Source organism: Bombina bombina, chromosome 10, assembly GCF_027579735.1.
Source record: "Bombina bombina isolate aBomBom1 chromosome 10, aBomBom1.pri, whole genome shotgun sequence".
Classification (NCBI taxonomy): domain Eukaryota; kingdom Metazoa; phylum Chordata; class Amphibia; order Anura; family Bombinatoridae; genus Bombina; species Bombina bombina.
This window is the reverse complement of record NC_069508.1, coordinates 176,740,929-176,760,173: the sequence shown is the minus strand read 5'-3', so window position 1 is coordinate 176,760,173 and position 19,245 is coordinate 176,740,929. Positions and strand designations below refer to the sequence as shown.

The 19,245-nt window shown below is 41.8% G+C and overlaps 1 protein-coding gene across 2 annotated transcripts in view; it reads left to right on the top strand.

Moving 5' to 3' along the window:
• The window catches only part of LOC128641012 (vitamin D3 hydroxylase-associated protein), a 235,445-nt gene that overhangs the window by 117,727 nt on the left and 98,473 nt on the right, over nucleotides 1–19,245 (top strand). For both annotated transcript variants that reach the window (XM_053693530.1, XM_053693529.1), the window contains exon 10: nucleotides 688–787. In XM_053693530.1, coding sequence (XP_053549505.1) covers nucleotides 688–787 — 100 coding nt within the window. The remainder of the gene's footprint in view (nucleotides 1–687; nucleotides 788–19,245) is intronic.

Here is a 19,245-nt window from a genome sequence, read left to right as displayed (position 1 = left end):
AGTTAAAGGGACAGTCTTACCATAGAATTGTTATTGTTTTAAAAGATAAATAATCCCTTTATTACTCATTCCCCAGTTTTGCATAACCAACACAGTTATATTAATATACTTTTTACCTCTGTGATTACCTTGTATCTAGGAACCTTCTTCCAGCCCCCTGATCACATGACTGTGACTGTGCTAAATCTTAAATAACCCCCTGTGCCTGAGCACAGTGTTATCTATATGGCCCACGTGAACTACAAAGTCTTTTGTTGGGAAAAACAATTTAAAAAGCATGTAATAAGAGGCAGCCCTCAAGGGCTTAGAAATTAGCATATGAGCCTACCTAGGTTTAGTTTAAACTAAGAATACCAAGAGAAAAAAAGCAAATTTGATGATAAAAGTAAATTGGAAAGTTGATTAAAATTACATGTCCTATCTGAATAATGAAAGTTTAATTTTGACTATACTGTCCCTTTAAGTTACACGAGCACGACCCTGAGCCTACCTCAGTATGCGCTCATGGGAAGGAGTTATGTTTCAACAAAAGAGACCAAGAGAAAAAAATAGGTAAATCTGATTATAGAACTAAATTGGAAAGTTCTTCAAAACTGTACAATCTAAATCATGAAAGTGTAATTTCAACTTTTACTTTAAGTGAAATCTTTGAGTTGTTTTCTTGTGTATTTCTGATTCCCTCTATAGTAAACCTAACATTGTGGACCCAAATCTTAAAGATCAAGTATTTATGTACAACATTCCAAGACCACTGAAGAAGATACTTTCATTTATTCTGAAGCCCTTGGTGAGTAGATGGAAAGTTCCATAAAGGACCACTCATGAGTATTTATTTTCCCTCTGTTAGAGACTAGGGATGGGCGAATGTTTCGCAAAACATTCTGAAAATAAAACAAATTTTAACAAATTTGTTTGTTTCGAATTTTGAATGTTTGTACAACATTATTTTATGTATAGTATTTCTATTGCTTTCTTTAAATGTAATATTCAAATTATGGAATATTCAAATTTATATATTTATATCTATTGTGTATCAATTTACTAAATAACCTACCACATGAACTATTAAACTTCTAAATAGTATTTGTTAAATCAAATGTTACATTCAAAATTTCTAATTATGAACATTCGAATTCAAAAGTGACATTCGAAAACTGTAAATAGCATTTGAATTTCTACAATAACATTTGTTTTAATATTCAAATTCGAATATAAACACATTCACCCATCCCTAAGTGACTATGAATAAGATGCAGCAACTAATACTGCAGCTACAAATGACTTTTTCTTTCATGATTCAGATAGAGAATACAATTTTATGATTGACAGCACCAGGAGAACATGACCTGCGTTGTATGACTCCCTGTGCAGTGCGCATGTAATATTTATTGAACTACGGGAACATATGTTTTCAGATTTGTAGAAACTTGTGAAGTCCCTGAGCTGCGGGTAACATTCGTGCTGCTTCAGACTCCACCTGAGATCAGTTCATAGCATTTAAGGCAGGGGTGGACAGACTTTTGTAAGGCAAGGGCTACCTCTAAGTTTATTCCAAGTGACGTTGTCACCTAACTAAAAAAAAAAAACACCAGTCTCTGGCTGAAAATTTTATTTTTGCCTCAAATAGGACCCGCACTCTTTACTTACTGTGAGAGTCATGATGGGACCATTAAGCAACCTTATCTGTGTACCGTGCCTGCATATGATTAAGTAGTCTCACAATCAAGATGGCTCAAATCTAGGGCTAGCGGAGTAGTCAAGCCTGGAAAACATGGGAAACCCACAGCTCAGGTACAACAATGACAATGAACTATTCTCAGCTAATCATAGACAGACTCATTCCACAAAGTAATTTTTTATTTGGCTGGACGCCATGTCAGGTTGATTAGGGGGCAGGTACTGTTGGCTGCTCTCCATCCGTCTACTACTAGCTGTAGTTGGGACAGTGACAGAGGCAGGACCTGCAGGCTCTGTACCGCCTTACACAGCAACCAGAGACTGGTATAGCAGCAACAGCACTGACCTGCACAATTTGGTGACAACAAATTCTGGGGACAGAAAGCTGCAGAAACTAGCACAAAGTACAGCTGATATTAGTCTTTCAGAGAAAGTATCAGAGAGCAGCATCAAAGCCTGGTACAGAGTAAATAAAAGAACCTGAGGGGGAGTAACAGATCCTGGGAAAAAAAACACCAGACCATTCACCCAGCAGAGCCTGGTGACAAGTAACAGAGGACAGAACTAGAAAGTAGCAGCAGAATATCAGACAGAGCAGGACCTGGAACTGCCAAGCCCAGGGATACCGAGCAGCATCTCAGCCTGGCGCATGAAGAATCTGTACTATGGACTGACCGCTCTTGAGACGAAAAGTAGGAGAGTTTGGGACAGGCAGTAACCAAAGCTGGGGCAGCGAGTTCAGCTACAGCATGCTGAAGTATACTTACCACCGTTATAGACTCATAACCGATTTCAAAAGTCTGCATAAGATAAAATTTCTCATACATCTATGGTGGCGAGGCTCTTTACTCAGAATCTAGATGTGTGAGAAATGTTTCTCTTATTATGCCGACTTTTAAAATCTTCCAGGCGGTCACCTCAAAATTCACTCATGGTCCACTGGTAGACCGCGATCTACCTCTTGCCACCCCTGGTTTTAAGGCAACTATTTACATCCTTAGAAAAAAGTTGGTCAGGGTTCAACTGGGAGCTATGTATCCACTCTTTAACTGCCACAAAGCTAAATAAGGGGTCCTGAAAAAGATCCACCTTCAAGAGCAGTAGGTCTTTTTTTCTACACTTAATAAGCAAGCATAAGTCAGGTTCTGAACCTTAAATTGGCTTGCTCCTAAGCTTTACATTACTGCTTTGTAATAAACATAGCAACAGAACGAAGAAAAATTGATAATAGGAATAAATTAAAAAGTTGCTTAAAATTGCTACTCTATCTGAATAATGAAAGAAAAAAAAATGGGTTTAGTGTCCCTTTAACCCCTTAAGAAGCAAAGCACTTTTCCATTTTCTGACCATTTGGGACCAAGGCTATTTTTACATTTCTGCGGTGTTTGTGTTTAGCTATAATTTTCCTCTTACTCATTTACTGTACCCATACATATTATATACTGTTTTTCTCGCCATTAAATGGACTTTCTAAAGATGCCATTATTTTCATCATGTCTTATAATTTACTTTAAAACAATTTATAAAATATGATGAAAAAAATGGAAAAAAACACACTTTTTCTAACTTTGACTCTCAAAATCTGTTACACATTATCTACAACCACCAAAAAACTCCCATGCTAGATAGTTTCTAAATTTTGTCCTGAAAAAAGAACCACCTTCAAGAACAGTTAGTCTTTTTTTCTACACTTAATAAGCAAGCGTAAGCCAGGTTCTGAACCTTTAATGGGCTGGCTCCTAAGCTTTACATTCCTGCTTTGTAATTGAGATGGCAACAGATCAAAGAAAAATTTTCTTCGTTCTCTTGCTATCTTTATTTGAAAAAGAAAGTCTAGAACCTTGGACAGCACTTGTTTATTGGTGAATGAATGTATCCACCAATCAGCAAGAACAACCCAGGTTGTTCACCAAAATGGTCCGGCATCTAAACTTACATTCTTGCTTTTCAAATAAAGATACCAAGAGAATGAAGAACATTTGCTAATGGTAGTAAATTAGAATGTTGCTTAAAATTGCATGCTCTATCTGAATAACAAAAGAAAACATTTGGTTTCAGTGTCCCTTTAAAATTGCATGCTCTTTCTGAATCATTAAAGAAAAAAAACCTGAGTTTAGTATCCCTTTAACCCCTTATTGACCACAGCACTTTTCCATTTTTCTGACCGTTTGGGACCAAGGCTATTTTTACATTTCTGCAGTGTTTGTGTTTAGCTGTAATTTTCCTCTTACTCATTTACTGTACGCACACATATTATATACCATTTTTCTTGCCATTAAATGGACTTTCTAAAGATACTATTATTTTTATCATATCTTTACTATAATAAATTATAAAATATCATGAAAACTTGGAAAAAACACACTTTTTCTAACTTTGACCCACAAAATCTGTTACAAATCTACAACCACCAAAAAACTCCCATTCTAAATAGTTTCTAAATTTTGTCCTGAGTATAGAAATACCCAATGTTTACATGTTCTTTGCTTTTTTTGAAGTTATAGGGCAATAAATACAAGTAGCACTTTGCTATTTAAAAATCATTTTTGTTTTTCAAAATTAGCGCTAGTTACATTGGAACACTGATATCTATCAGGAATCTCTGAATATCCCTTGACATGTATATATTTTTTTAAGTAGACAACCCAAAGTATTAATCTAGGCCCATTTTGGTATATTTCATGCCACCAATTCACCGCCCAATGCAATTAAATTAAAAAAAATCGTTCACTTTTTCACAAACTTTTTTCACAAACTTGTTCACAAACTTTAGGTTTCTCACTGAAATTATTTACAAACAGTTTGTGCAATTATGGAACAAATGGTTGTAAATGATTCTCTGGTATCCCCTTTGTTCAGAAATAGCAGACATATATGGCTTTGTTTTTTGATAATTAGAAGGCCGCTAAATGCCGCTGCGCACCACACTTGTATTACGCCCAGCAGTTAAGGGGTTAATTAGAGAGCTTGTAGGGTTAATTTTAGCTTTAGTGTAGTGTAGTAGACAACCCAAAGTATTGATCTAGGCTCATTTTGGTATATTTCATGCCACCATTAAACCGCCAAATGCGATCAAATAAAAAAAATTGTTAACTTTTTCACAATTTTAGGTTTTTCATTGAAATTATTTACAAACAGCTTGTGCAATCATGGCACAAATAGTTGTAAATGCTTCTCTGGGATTCCCTTTGTTCAGAAATAGCAGACATATATGGCTTTGGCATTGCTTTTGGTAATTAGAAGGTTGCTAAATGCTGCTGCGCACCACACTTGTATTATGCCCAGCAGTGAAGGAGTTAATTAGGTAGCTTGCAGCGTTAATTTTAGATTTAGTGTAGAGATCAGCCTCCTGACACATCCCACCTCCTGATCCCTCCTTGACCCCCCTCAAACAGCTCTCTTCCCTCCCTCAACCCACACTTGTCACCACCATCTTAATTACTGACAGAAAGTCTGCCAGTACAAAAATAAAAGGGATTAATTATTATTATTTTTAATTAAAAAAAAATATATTTAGTCTGCAGTGATTGATCTCCCCTTTAGACCCCAACCTCCCTGATCCCCCCATACATCTCTCTAACCCTTCCCCCTCTACCTATTTGCCGCCATTTTGGGTACTGGCAGTTTGCCAAAAAAAATGTGCTTTATTTATTTTTTATATATAATAAACCATTTTTTGTAGTGTAGCTGCCCCCCCCTCCCCCTCCCAGATCCCTTGCCCAACATTTATTCCCCCCCTCCCTCCAGGGCCGGCCCTAGCCATTGCGGGGCCCAAGGCAGGATGACAAAATGGGGCCCCTTTGTCTCCGCTTCCAACCCCCGCCCAGTCTCCGCCTCCAACCACGCCCCCAGTTTTAAAATTAATTGAAAAAATGGGAGAAAAATAATGTAAAGGTAATGCACAACATTTTAAAACAACAAAACAAAACAAATCCACTAATGTGGAGCACTATAGCATTGTATATACTGCAATAAACCATTTGTACTATTGGAATAACTGTTTATGTATATAATGAAGAATTATGCTGACAATTAGGGACAGTTGAGTTGAACTGGGCCTTATTTTGTGTTTTCTTATGATAACAGGAACATTACAGAGACGCCAGGGCCGGCCCTAGCAAGTGCAGGTCCATAGGCAGAATGACAGCGCAGTGGCCTCTACCCAGAACAATAAATACTTAAAGAAATGCGGCAACCACACACACACCCCCCTCACCAACCAACCAACCAACCACACACATGCACCCACCAACCAACCACACACACACACACACACAAACCAACCAACCACACACTCTAAAGGGTAATAGAAATACTTGTAAAATTTTGATGTTAATGCTTTATTTAGAATACCGAGGTATGGCAGCTACCTGTTGTAATAAGGTTTGATTCATAGCCCTAACCATTATAGAAAGCAGTTAGGTAGTGTACATTGTGCATTTTATATGCAACTGAAAACAAATCTGGCATTACATTTAAACAAAAAGTACCTTAGTTACACCAAGTTACAATGGCCTAGATTTAGAGTTTGGCGATAGCCGTGAAAACCAGCGTTAGAGGCTCCTAACGCTGGTTTTAGGCTACCGCCGGTATTTGGAGTCAGTCAGGAAAGGGTCTAACGCTCACTTTTCAGCCGCGACTTTTCCATACCGCAGATCCCCTTACGTCAATTGCGTATCCTATCTTTTCAATGGGATCTTTCTAACTCCGGTATTTAGAGTCGTGTCTGAAGTGAGCGTTAGAAATCTAACGACAAAACTCCAGCCGCAGAAAAAAGTCAGTAGTTAAGAGCTTTCTGGGCTAATGCCGGTTTATAAAGCTCTTAACTAGTAGAAAAATTGTGTGAATGCGCATAAACAGCACGGGGATAATGGTGAATTAGTTATTTAAGCAAAACCGGGTTGGTTTAGTATATTTCTTCTAAATAGGATATACTAGTTTTAGCTATAGTGATCAATGCTGACTAAGCATATTTGGTGTAAATGCTATATAGCTTAAATTTAAGATACTATTTAGATAGAATAAAAATCAAAAAACAAGGATTCAGATTGGCATTGCTATTAGCAAAACTTGAATGGGTATTTGGACCTATAAAGTCCTGCGTACCTATGATCCAAGTTCAAGCTGGATCTTAACTAGTGATACGTTTGTAACATAAAAAGTATCAAGCACTATGTAATTATAGGCTGGATTAAATGCGGTATAGCTATATCAATAGATTTACACTTATTGTACTTTCTAAATTGAAATATATACCATAAAATAATACAGAGTGGAAAATAAACAACAATCTTGAGCAAATATATTATTACAATTTATTGCACATATACTTTGAAAACATATAAATAAAACCCTGTGGTGACCGGTCACTGAGTAAAAAACGTATGGTTAAAAATCGGTAAAAATCTTGGAATAATTTTGAATAAGATTCCCTCTTGAACCTATATGTTTGATTCCTATAAAAGTTCCAATGAGAGAAGTTAAGAAAGTAAAATTTCGTTCCTGTTGATAAAGTTTATCGTAGAGTTTTGGTGAGGCTTTTATCTTTCTATATATGCCCAGTTCTTTCAAAATCGTGATGTACGTTAGATTTCTTGAAATAATTAAAAGTCTACTTTTCAGACCGTGTTAGTCTAACCACACTGCCGGGCTGATACACTCTGAAGTGCTTACCTGTTCTGCGGTTGTACCTTACTGCGGTAGCACTAGTGTCTCTACAGCTTGCGGCTAGTTGGTGACATCACACGCTACGTCTGAGGTTAGGTGAAGTAGATCCGTCCGATATCCTTGCTCCTTGCTTCTTAACTCTGCGCAGAGTGCTCAGCTTGTGGAAGTAGTCCCACTTGTATCCTTCGCAATCCTCCGTACCCGTAGGTAGTAAAAACTGGAAATGTTTGTTATTCTTTCTTTAGTATCACGTTGATTTTTACTCAGTGACCGGTCACCACAGGGTTTTATTTATATGTTTTCAAAGTATATGTGCAATAAATTGTAATAATATATTTGCTCAAGATTGTTGTTTATTTTCCACTCTGTATTATTTTATGGTATATATTTCAATTTAGAAAGTACAATAAGTGTAAATCTATTGATATAGCTATACCGCATTTAATCCAGCCTATAATTACATAGTGCTTGATACTTTTTATGTTACAAACGTATCACTAGTTAAGATCCAGCTTGAACTTGGATCATAGGTACGCAGGACTTTATAGGTCCAAATACCCATTCAAGTTTTGCTAATAGCAATGCCAATCTGAATCCTTGTTTTTTGATTTTTATTCTATCTAAATAGTATCTTAAATTTAAGCTATATAGCATTTACACCAAATATGCTTAGTCAGCATTGATCACTATAGCTAAAACTAGTATATCCTATTTAGAAGAAATATACTAAACCAACCCGGTTTTGCTTAAATAACTAATTCACCATTATCCCCGTGCTGTTTATGCGCATTCACACAATTTTTCTACTAATAAAATCCTTTTACACTGTACTTTTTTGGGAACAGAGTAGTGTTTATGCAGGGGTAAGATTTGCGCACCAATAACCTTTTTACAATTAAACCAACATAAAGCTCTTAACTACTGTGCTCTAAAGTACACTAACACCCATAAACTACCTATGTACCCCTAAACCGAGGTCCCCCCACATCGCCGCCACTCGATTACATTTTTTTAACCCCTAATCTGCCGACCGCCACCTACGTTATACTTATGTACCCCTAATCTGCTGCCCCTAACACCGCCGACCCCTATATTATATTTATTAACCCCTAACCTGCCCCCCACAACGTCGCCTCCACCTGCCTACACTTATTAACCCCTAATCTGCCGTCCGCACGCCGCCGCCAGCTACATTATAGCTATGCACCCCTAATCTGCTGCCCCTAACACCGCCGAACCCTATATTATATTTATTAACCCCTAATCTGCCCCCTCAACGTCGCCTCCACCTGCCTACACTTATTAACCCCTAATCTGCCGAGCGGATCTCACCGCTACTATAATAAAGTTATTAACCCCTAATCTGCCTCACTCCCGCCTCAATAACCCTATAATAAATAGTATTAACCCCTAATCTGCCCTCCCTAACATCGCCGACACCTAACTTCAATTATTAACCCCTAATCTGCCGACCGAATCTCGCCGCTATTCTAATAAATGGATTAACCCCTAAAGCTAAGTCTAACCCTAACACTAACACCCCCCTAAGTTAAATATAATTTAAATCTAACGAAATAAATTAACTCTTATTAAATAAATTATTCCTATTTAAAGCTAAATACTTACCTGTAAAATAAACCCTAATATAGCTACAATATAAATTATAATTATATTATAGCTATTTTAGGATTTATATTTATTTTACAGGCAACTTTGTATTTATTTTAACCAGGTACAATAGCTATTAAATAGTTAAGAACTATTTAATAGCTAAAATAGTTAAAATAATTTCAAAATTACCTGTAAAATAAATCCTAACCTAAGTTACAATTAAACCTAACACTACACTATCAATAAATTAATTAAATAAAATACCTACAATTATCTACAATTAAACCTAACACTACACTATCAATAAATAAATTAAATACAATTCCTACAAATAAATACAATTAAATAAACTAACTAAAGTACAAAAAATAAAAAAGAACTAAGTTACAAAAAATAAAAAAATATTTACAAACATTAGAAAAAAATTACAATTTTAAACTAATTACACCTACTCTAAGCCCCCTAATAAAATAACAAAGCCCCCCAAAGTAAAAAAATGCCCTACCCTATTCTAAATTACAACAGTTCAAAGCTCTTTTACCTTACCAGCCCTGAACAGGGCCCTTTGCGGGGCATGCCCCAAAGAATTCAGCTCTTTTGCCTGTAAAAAAAAACACATACAATACCCCCCCCAACATTACAACCCACCACCCACATACCCCTAATCTAACCCAAACCCCCCTTAAATAAACCTAACACTAAGCCCCTGAAGATCTTCCTACCTTATCTTCACCATACCAGGTTCACCGATCGATCCAGAAGAGCTCCTCCGATGTCGTGATCCAAGCCCAAGCGGGGGGCTGAAGAGGTCCATGATCCGGCGGAAGTCTTCATCCAAGAGGGAGCTGAAGAGGTCCATGATCCGGCTGAAGTCTTCTATCAACGGCATCTTCAATCTTCTTTCTTCAGGATCCGTGTTCATTCTGCCGACGCGGAACATCCATCTTCACCGACGACTTCCCGACGAATGACGGTTCCTTTAAGGGACGTCATCCAAGATGGCGTCCCTCGAATTCCAATTGGCTGATAGGATTCTATCAGCCAATCGGAATTAAGGTAGGAAAATTCTGATTGGCTGATGGAATCAGCCAATCAGAATCAAGTTCAATCCGATTGGCTGATCCGATCAGCCAATCAGATTGAGCTCGCATTCTATTGGCTGATCGGAACAGCCAATAGAATGCAAGCTAAATCAGATTGGCTGATCGGATCAGCCAATCGGATTGAACTTGATTCTGATTGGTTGATTCCATCAGCCAATCAGAATTTTCCTACCTTAATTCCGATTGGCTGATAGAATCCTATCAGCCAATCGGAATTCGAGGGACGCCATCTTGGATGACGTCCCTTAAAGGAACCGTCATTCGTCGGGAAGTCGTCGGTGAAGATGGATGTTCCGCGTCGGCGGAATGAACACGGATCCTGAAGAAAGAAGATTGAAGATGCCGTTGATAGAAGACTTCAGCCAGATCATGGACCTCTTCAGCTCCCGCTTGGATGAAGACTTCAGCCGGATCATGGACCTCTTCAGCCCCCCGCTTGGGCTTGGATCACGACATCGGAGGAGCTCTTCTGGATCGATCGGTGAACCTGGTATGGTGAAGATAAGGTAGGAAGATCTTCAGGGGCTTAGTGTTAGGTTTATTTAAGGGGGGTTTGGGTTAGATTAGGGGTATGTGGGTGGTGGGTTGTAATGTTGGGGGGGGTATTGTATGTGTTTTTTTTACAGGCAAAAGAGCTGAATTCTTTGGGGCATGCCCCGCAAAGGGCCCTGTTCAGGGCTGGTAAGGTAAAAGAGTTTTAAACTGTTGTAATTTAGAATAGGGTAGGGCATTTTTTTATTTTGGGGGCTTTGTTATTTTATTAGGGGGCTTAGAGTAGGTGTGATTAGTTTAAAATTGTTGTAATTTTTTTCTAATGTTTGTAAATATTTTTTTATTTTTTGTAACTTAGTTCTTTTTTATTTTTTGTACTTTAGTTAGTTTATTTAATTGTATTTCTTTGTAGGAATTGTATTTAATTTATTTATTGATAGTGTAGTGTTAGGTTTAATTGTAGATAATTGTAGGTATTTTATTTAATTAATTTATTGATAGTGTAGTGTTAGGTTTAATTGTAACTTAGGTTAGGATTTATTTTACAGGTAATTTTGTAATTATTTTAACTATTTTAGCTATTAAATAGTTCTTAACTATTTAATAGCTATTGTACCTGGTTAAAATAAATACAAAGTTACCTGTAAAATAAATATAAATCCTAAAATAGCTATAATATAATTATAATTTATATTGTAGCTATATTAGGATTTATTTTTCAGGTAAGTATTTAGCTTTAAATAGGAATAATTTATTTAATAAGAGTTAATTTATTTTATTAGATTTAAATTATATTTAACTTAGGGGGGTGTTAGTGTTAGGGTTAGACTTAGCTTTAGGGGTTAATCCATTTATTAGAATAGCGATGAGCTCCTGTCGGCAGATTAGGGGTTAATACTTGAAGTTAGGTGTCGGCAATGTTAGGGAGGGCAGATTAGGGGTTAATACTATTTATTATAGGGTTATTGAGGCGGGAGTGAGGTGGATTAGGGGTTAATACATTTATTATAGTAGCGCTCAGGTCCGGTCGGTAGATTAGGGGTTAATAAGTGTAGTTAGGTGGAGGCGACGTTGGGGGCGGCAGATTAGGGGTTAATAAATATAATATAGGGGTCGGCGATGTTAGGGCAGCAGATTAGGGGTACATAGGGATAATGTAGGTGGCGGGGGTGTACGGAGCGGCAGATTAGGGGTTAAAAATAATATGCAGGGGTCAGCGATAGCGGGGGTGGCAGATTAGGGGTTAATAAGTGTAAGGTTAGGGGTGTTTAGACTCGGGGTACATGTTAGAGTGTTAGGTGCAGACGTAGGAAGTGTTTCCCCATAGCAAACAATGGGGCTGCGTTAGGAGCTGAACGCGGCTTTTTTGCAGGTGTTAGGTTTTTTTTCAGCTCAAACAGCCCCATTGTTTTCTATGGGGGAATCGTGCACGAGCACGTTTTTTAAGCTGGCCGCGTCCGTAAGCAACTCTGGTATCGAGAGTTGAAGTTGCGTTAAATATGCTCTACGCTCCTTTTTTGGAGCCTAACGCAGCCATTCTGTGGACTCTCAATACCAGAGTTATTTAAAAGGTGCGGCCAGAAAAAAGCCAGCGTTAGCTACGCGGGTCGTTACCGACAAAACTCTAAATCTAGCCGAATGAAAGTAAAGTTTAACTTTGCAGTTACATTCTTTGATGTAGACATTAGACATTGATGTCCAATATCCACTTAATCTTACAGATGTTAAAACCATGAAAACCCAAAGCAAAAATGTATAGAAATGGGAAGCAACTGAAATGGTTTAAATTGCTTAAGCTTATTTGCAGACAGGTACTTACTGTAACTAAGGCAAGCTGGTTAGCTGCAAATTACAGTTGTGTATTTACTTTATACAATTTAAAATCCATATATTGAGGTATTGTGACACATGATGGTATGCCAAGCTTTGTTATTGAGCTTCTATTAGTGACACCTCACGTAACATGCACCACACCAATCAGCGGTCAAATCATAAATGATATCCCAGCTCCACTGCAATAAAATGATGCCCCCAGCACCCCTGCAATAAAATGATGCTCCCAGCAATAAAATGATGCCCCCAGCACCCTGCAATAAAATGATGTTCCCAGCAATAAACTGATGCCCCCAGCACACCTGCAATAAAATGATGTTCCCAGCAATAAACTGATGCTCCCAGCCCCCCTCTGTAATAAATTATGCCCAGCAATAAAATGATGCTCCCAGCCCCCCTGCAATAAAATTATGCCCCCATCAATAAATGATTCCCCCCAGCACCCCTGCAATAAAATTATGTTCCCAGCCCCCCTCTGTAATAAATTATGCCCTGCAATAAAATGGTGCTCCCAGCCCCCCTGCAATAAAATGGTGCTCCCAGCCCCCCTGCAATAAAATGGTGCTCTCAGCCCCCCTGCAATAAAATAGTGCTCCCAGCCCCCCTGCAATAAAATGATGCTCCCAGCCCCCATGCAATAAAATGATGCTCCCAGCCCCCATGCAATAAAATGATGCTCCCAGCCCCCCTCTGTAACAAATTATGCCCCAGCAATAAAATGATGCTCCCAGCCCCCTGCAATAAAATTATGCCCTCAGCAATAAATGATTCCCCCCAGCACCCCTGCAATAAAATTATGCTCCCAGATGCCCTCTGTAATAAATTATGCCCCTGCAATAAAATGGTGCTCCCAGCCCCCCTGCAATAAAATGGTGCTCCCAGCCCCCTGCAATAAAATGGTGCTCTCAGCCCCCCTGCAATAAAATGGTGCTCCCAGCCCCCCTGCAATAAAATGATGCTCCCAGCCCCCCTGCAATAAAATGATGCTCCCAGCCCCCCTGCAATACAATGATGCTCCCAGCCCCCTGCAATAAATGATGCTCACATCCCCCTGCAATAAAATGATGCTCCCAGCCCCCCTCTGTAATAAAATGATGCTCCCAGCCCCCCTCTGTAATAAATTATGCCTCAGCAATAAATGATGCTCCCAGCCTCCCTGCAATAAAATGATGCTCCCAGCCCCCCTGCAATAAAATGATGCTCCCAGCCCCCTGTAATAAAATGATGCTCCCAGCCCTCCTGCAATAAAATTATGCCTCCATCCATAAATGATGCTACCAGCCCCCTGCAATTAAATGATGCTCCCAGCCCCCCTGCAATAAAATGATGCTCCCAGCCCCCTTGCAATAAAATGATGCTCCTAGCCCCACTGCAATAAAATGATGCTCCCAGCACCCCAGCAATAAAATGATATCCCAGCAATAAAATGATGCCCCCAGCCCCCCTGCAATAAAATGATGCCCTGAGCCCCCCTGCAATAAAATGATCCCCATAGCAATAAAATGAAGCCCCCAGGCGAGCCCCCTGTAATAAAATGATGCCCCCAGCAATAAAATTATTTCCTCAGCCCCCCTGCAATAGTATGATGCCCCCAGCCCTCATGCAATAAAAGTATGCCCCAGCCCTCCTGCAATAAAAGTATGCCTCCAGCCATAAATGATGCCCCCCAGCAGCCCCCTGCAATAAAATGATGCCCACAGCAGCCCCCTGCAATAAAATAATGCTCCCAGCAATAAACTGATGCCCCCAGCACCCCTGCAATAACATTATGCTCCCAGCCCCCCTCTGTAATAAATTATGCCCCCAGCAATAAATGATTCCCCCTCAGCACCCCTGCAATTAAATTATGCTCCCAGCCCCCTCTGTAATAAATGATGCCCACAGCAATAAAATGATGCCCCAAGCCCCCTGCAATAAAATGATGCCCCAAGCCCCCCTGCAATAAAATGTTGCTCCCAGCCCTCCTGCAATAAAATTATGCCTCCAGCCATAAGTGATGGCCCCAGCAGCACCCCTGCAATAAAATGATGCCCCCAGCAGCACCCCTGCAATAAAATGATGCCCCCAGCAGCAAACCTGCAATAAAATGATGCCCCCATCCCTGCTGCAATAAAATGATGCCCCCAGCAACCCCCTGCAATAAAATGATGCTCCCAGCCCCCCTGCAATAAAATGATGCTCCCAGCTCCCCTCTGTAATAAATTATGCCTCAGCAATAAATGATGCTCCCAGCCCCCCTGCAATAAAATGATGCTCCCAGCCCCCCTGCAATAAAATGATGGTCCCAGCACCCCAGCAATAAAATTATACCCCAGCAATAAAATGATGCCCTCAGCCCCCCTGCAATAAAATGATGCCCTGAGCACCCCTGCAATAAAATGATGCCCATAGCAATAAAATGAAGCTCCCAGGCTAGCCCCCCTGTAATAAAATGATGCCCCCAGCAATAAAATTATTTCCTCAGCCCCCTGCAATAAAATGATGCCCCCAGCCCTCCTGCAATAAAATTATGCCTCCAGCCATAAATGATGCCCCCAGCAGTAAAATGATGCCCACAGCAGCCCTCTGCAATAAAATGATGCCCCCTGCAATAAAATGATGCTTTCAGCAATAAACTGATACCCCCAGCACCCCTGCAATAACATTATGCTCCCAGCCCCCCTCTGTAATAAATTATGCCCCCAGCAATAAATGATTCCCCCCCAGCACCCCTGCAATCAAATTATGCTCCCAGCCCCCCTCTGTAATAAATTATGCCCCCTGCAATAAAATGATGCCCCAGCCCCTGCAATAAAATGTTGCTCCCATTCCCCCTCTGTAATAAATGATGCCTCAGCAATAAATGATGCCCCCAGCCCCCCTGCAATAAAATGATGCTCCCAGCCCCCCTCTGTAATAAATGATGCCTCAGCAATAAATTATGCCCCCAGTCCCCCCTGCAATAAAATGATGCCCCCAGCCCCCCCTGCAATAAAATGATGCTCCCAGCCCCCCTCTGTAATAAATGATGCCTCAGCAATAAATGATGCCCCCAGCCCCCCTGCAATAAAATGATACTCCCAGCCCCCCTGCAATAAAATGATGCCTCCAGCCATAAGTGATGCCCCCAGCAGCACCCCTGCAATAAAATGATGCCCCCATCCCTGCTGCAATAAAATGATGCCCCCAGCAGCCCCCTGCAATAAAATGATGCCCCCAGCAGCCCCCTGCAATAAAATGATACCCCCCGCAAATAAAATGATTCCCCCAGCCCCACTGCAATAAATGATGCCCATAGCAATAAAATTAAGCCCCCAGGCGAGCCCCCCTGCAATAAAATGATGCACCCAGCAATAAAATTATTTCCTCAGCCTCCCCTGCAATAAAATGATGCCCCCAGCCTCCCCTGCAATAAAATGATGCCCCCAGCTCCCCTGCAATAAAATGATGCTCCCAGCACCCCTGCAATAAAATGATGCCCCCAGCCCTCCTGCAATAAAATTATGCCTTCAGCCATAAGTTATGCCCCCAGCAGCACCCCTGCAATAAAATGATGCCCCCAGCAGCACCCCTGCAATAAAATGATGCCCCCCATCCCTGCTGCAGTAAAATGATGCCCTCCAGCAATAAAATGATGCCCCCAGCAGCCCCTGCAATAAAATGATGCCCCCAGCAGCCCCTGCAATAAAATGATGCCCCCAGCAGCCCCCTGCAATAAAATGATACCCCCAGCAATAAAATGATTCCTCCAGCCCCCCTGCAATAAATGATGCCCATAGCAATAAAATTAAGCCCCCAGGCCAGCCCCCCTGCAATAAAATGAGGCACCCAGCAATAAAATGATGCCCCCAGCCACCCCTGCAATAAAATGATGCACCCAGCAATAAAATGATGCCCCCAGCCATAAGTCATGCCCCCAGCCAGCCCCCTGCAATAAAATGATGCCACCAGCCAGCCCCCCCGCAATAAAATGATGCCCTCAGCCAGCCCCCCCACAATAAAATGATGCCCCAGCCAGCCCCCCTTGCAATAAAATGATGCCCCAGCCAGCCCCCCTTGCAATAAAATGATGCCCCCACCCCTGCTGCAATAAAATGATGCCCCCAGCAACCCCCTGCAATAAAATGATGCTCCCAGCCCCCCTGCAATAAAATGATGCTCCCAGCTCCCCTCTGTAATAAATTATGCCTCAGCAATAAATGATGCTCCCAGCCCCCCTGCAATAAAATGATGCTCCCAGCCCCCCTGCAATAAAATGATGGTCCCAGCACCCCAGCAATAAAATTATACCCCAGCAATAAAATGATGCCCTCAGCCCCCCTGCAATAAAATGATGCCCTGAGCACCCCTGCAATAAAATGATGCCCATAGCAATAAAATGAAGCTCCCAGGCTAGCCCCCCTGTAATAAAATGATGCCCCCAGCAATAAAATTATTTCCTCAGCCCCCTGCAATAAAATGATGCCCCCAGCCCTCCTGCAATAAAATTATGCCTCCAGCCATAAATGATGCCCCCAGCAGTAAAATGATGCCCACAGCAGCCCTCTGCAATAAAATGATGCCCCCTGCAATAAAATGATGCTTTCAGCAATAAACTGATACCCCCAGCACCCCTGCAATAACATTATGCTCCCAGCCCCCCTCTGTAATAAATTATGCCCCAGCAATAAATGATTCCCCCCCAGCACCCCTGCAATCAAATTATGCTCCCAGCCCCCCTCTGTAATAAATGATGCCCCCTGCAATAAAATGATGCCCCAGCCCCCCTGCAATAAAATGATGCCCCAGCCCCTGCAATAAAATGTTGCTCCCATTCCCCCTCTGTAATAAATGATGCCTCAGCAATAAATGATGCCCCCAGCCCCCCTGCAATAAAATGATGCTCCCAGCCCCCCTCTGTAATAAATGATGCCTCAGCAATAAATTATGCCCCCAGTCCCCCCTGCAATAAAATGATGCCCCCAGCCCCCCCTGCAATAAAATGATGCTCCCAGCCCCCCTCTGTAATAAATGATGCCTCAGCAATAAATGATGCCCCCAGCCCCCCTGCAATAAAATGATACTCCCAGCCCCCCTGCAATAAAATGATGCCTCCAGCCATAAGTGATGCCCCCAGCAGCACCCCTGCAATAAAATGATGCCCCCATCCCTGCTGCAATAAAATGATGCCCCCAGCAGCCCCCTGCAATAAAATGATGCCCCCAGCAGCCCCCTGCAATAAAATGATACCCCCCGCAAATAAAATGATTCCCCCAGCCCCACTGCAATAAATGATGCCCATAACAATAAAATTAAGCCCCCAGGCGAGCCCCCCTGCAATAAAATGATGCACCCAGCAATAAAATTATTTCCTCAGCCTCCCCTGCAATAAAATGATGCCCCCAGCCTCCCCTGCAATAAAATGATGCCCCCAGCTCCCCTGCAATAAAATGATGCTCCCAGCACCCCTGCAATAAAATGATGCCCCCAGCCCTCCTGCAATAAAATTATGCCTTCAGCCATAAGTGATGCCCCCAGCAGCACCCCTGCAATAAAATGATGCCCCCCATCCCTGCTGCAGTAAAATGATGCCCTCCAGCAATAAAATGATGCCCCCAGCAGCCCCTGCAATAAAATGATGCCCCCAGCAGCCCCTGCAATAAAATGATGCCCCCAGCAGCCCCCTGCAATAAAATGATACCCCCAGCAATAAAATGATTCCTCCAGCCCCCCTGCAATAAATGATGCCCATAGCAATAAAATTAAGCCCCCAGGCCAGCCCCCCTGCAATAAAATGAGGCACCCAGCAATAAAATGATGCCCCCAGCCACCCCTGCAATAAAATGATGCACCCAGCAATAAAATGATGCCCCCAGCCATAAGTCATGCCCCCAGCCAGCCCCCTGCAATAAAATGACGCCACCAGCCAGCCCCGCCGCAATAAAATGATGCCCTCAGCCAGCCCCCCCACAATAAAATGATGCCCCAGCCAGCCCCCCTTGCAATAAAATGATGCCCCAGCCAGCTGCCCCCTGCAATAAAATGATGCCCCCAGCCAGCCCCCCCTTGCAATAAAATGATGCCCCCAGCCAGCCCCCCCCGCAGTAAAATGATGCCCCCAGCCAGTCCCCCCCTGCAATAAAATGATGCACCCAGCCAGCCCCCCTGCAATAAAATGATGCCCCCAGCCAGCTCCCCCTGCAATAAAATGATGCCCCCAGCCAACCCCCCCCTGCAATAAAATGATGCCCCCAGCCAGCCCCCTGCAATAAAATGATGACTCCATCCCAGGCTGTGTCAGTACTGCAGGCAGATTGTTAAGCAACTTGAACAAAGTCTAAGCAGCACTCACATTAGCATAACACCACACCACACCACTAAGCAGAGGAGCGACTGTACTGTGCAGCGAACGCCCAGTCCCTGACTACTCACTGTGACTCACTCCATGGTCCTCCGGTCTGGTCCCACTCTCTCTCTCTCCAGTCTCTGTCCTGACTCCCGTCCTGCACTTGGGGCTCCATGTACTAAGCAGTCAGCGAGCTACCCGCAACAAATCTCGCGTCAAAACTCGCAAACTGATATGTACAAAGCCGTCAATTATGTTAAAACTCGCATCTTTAAAATTGCGAGCGTACTTATCCGCCAAACCTCGCTACCGCTCCATTTTTCACTGTAATTAGACACATTTGACCACCAACTCGCCAAAAAACGAATGTACTAAAAAATCTATTTGTCCGCTCGCTACAATTTCCGCTCCCACCTCGCTATTTTTGCCTCGCCACCTTTTAGGTGGCGGGCAAGGTACAAAACAATAGGAAAGTCAATCTAGACGCCAGTCTAGACATATATAAAAGGCAGTAATATCAGCATTGTACTTACAGCATAACTGGCGTCTAATTTGTCT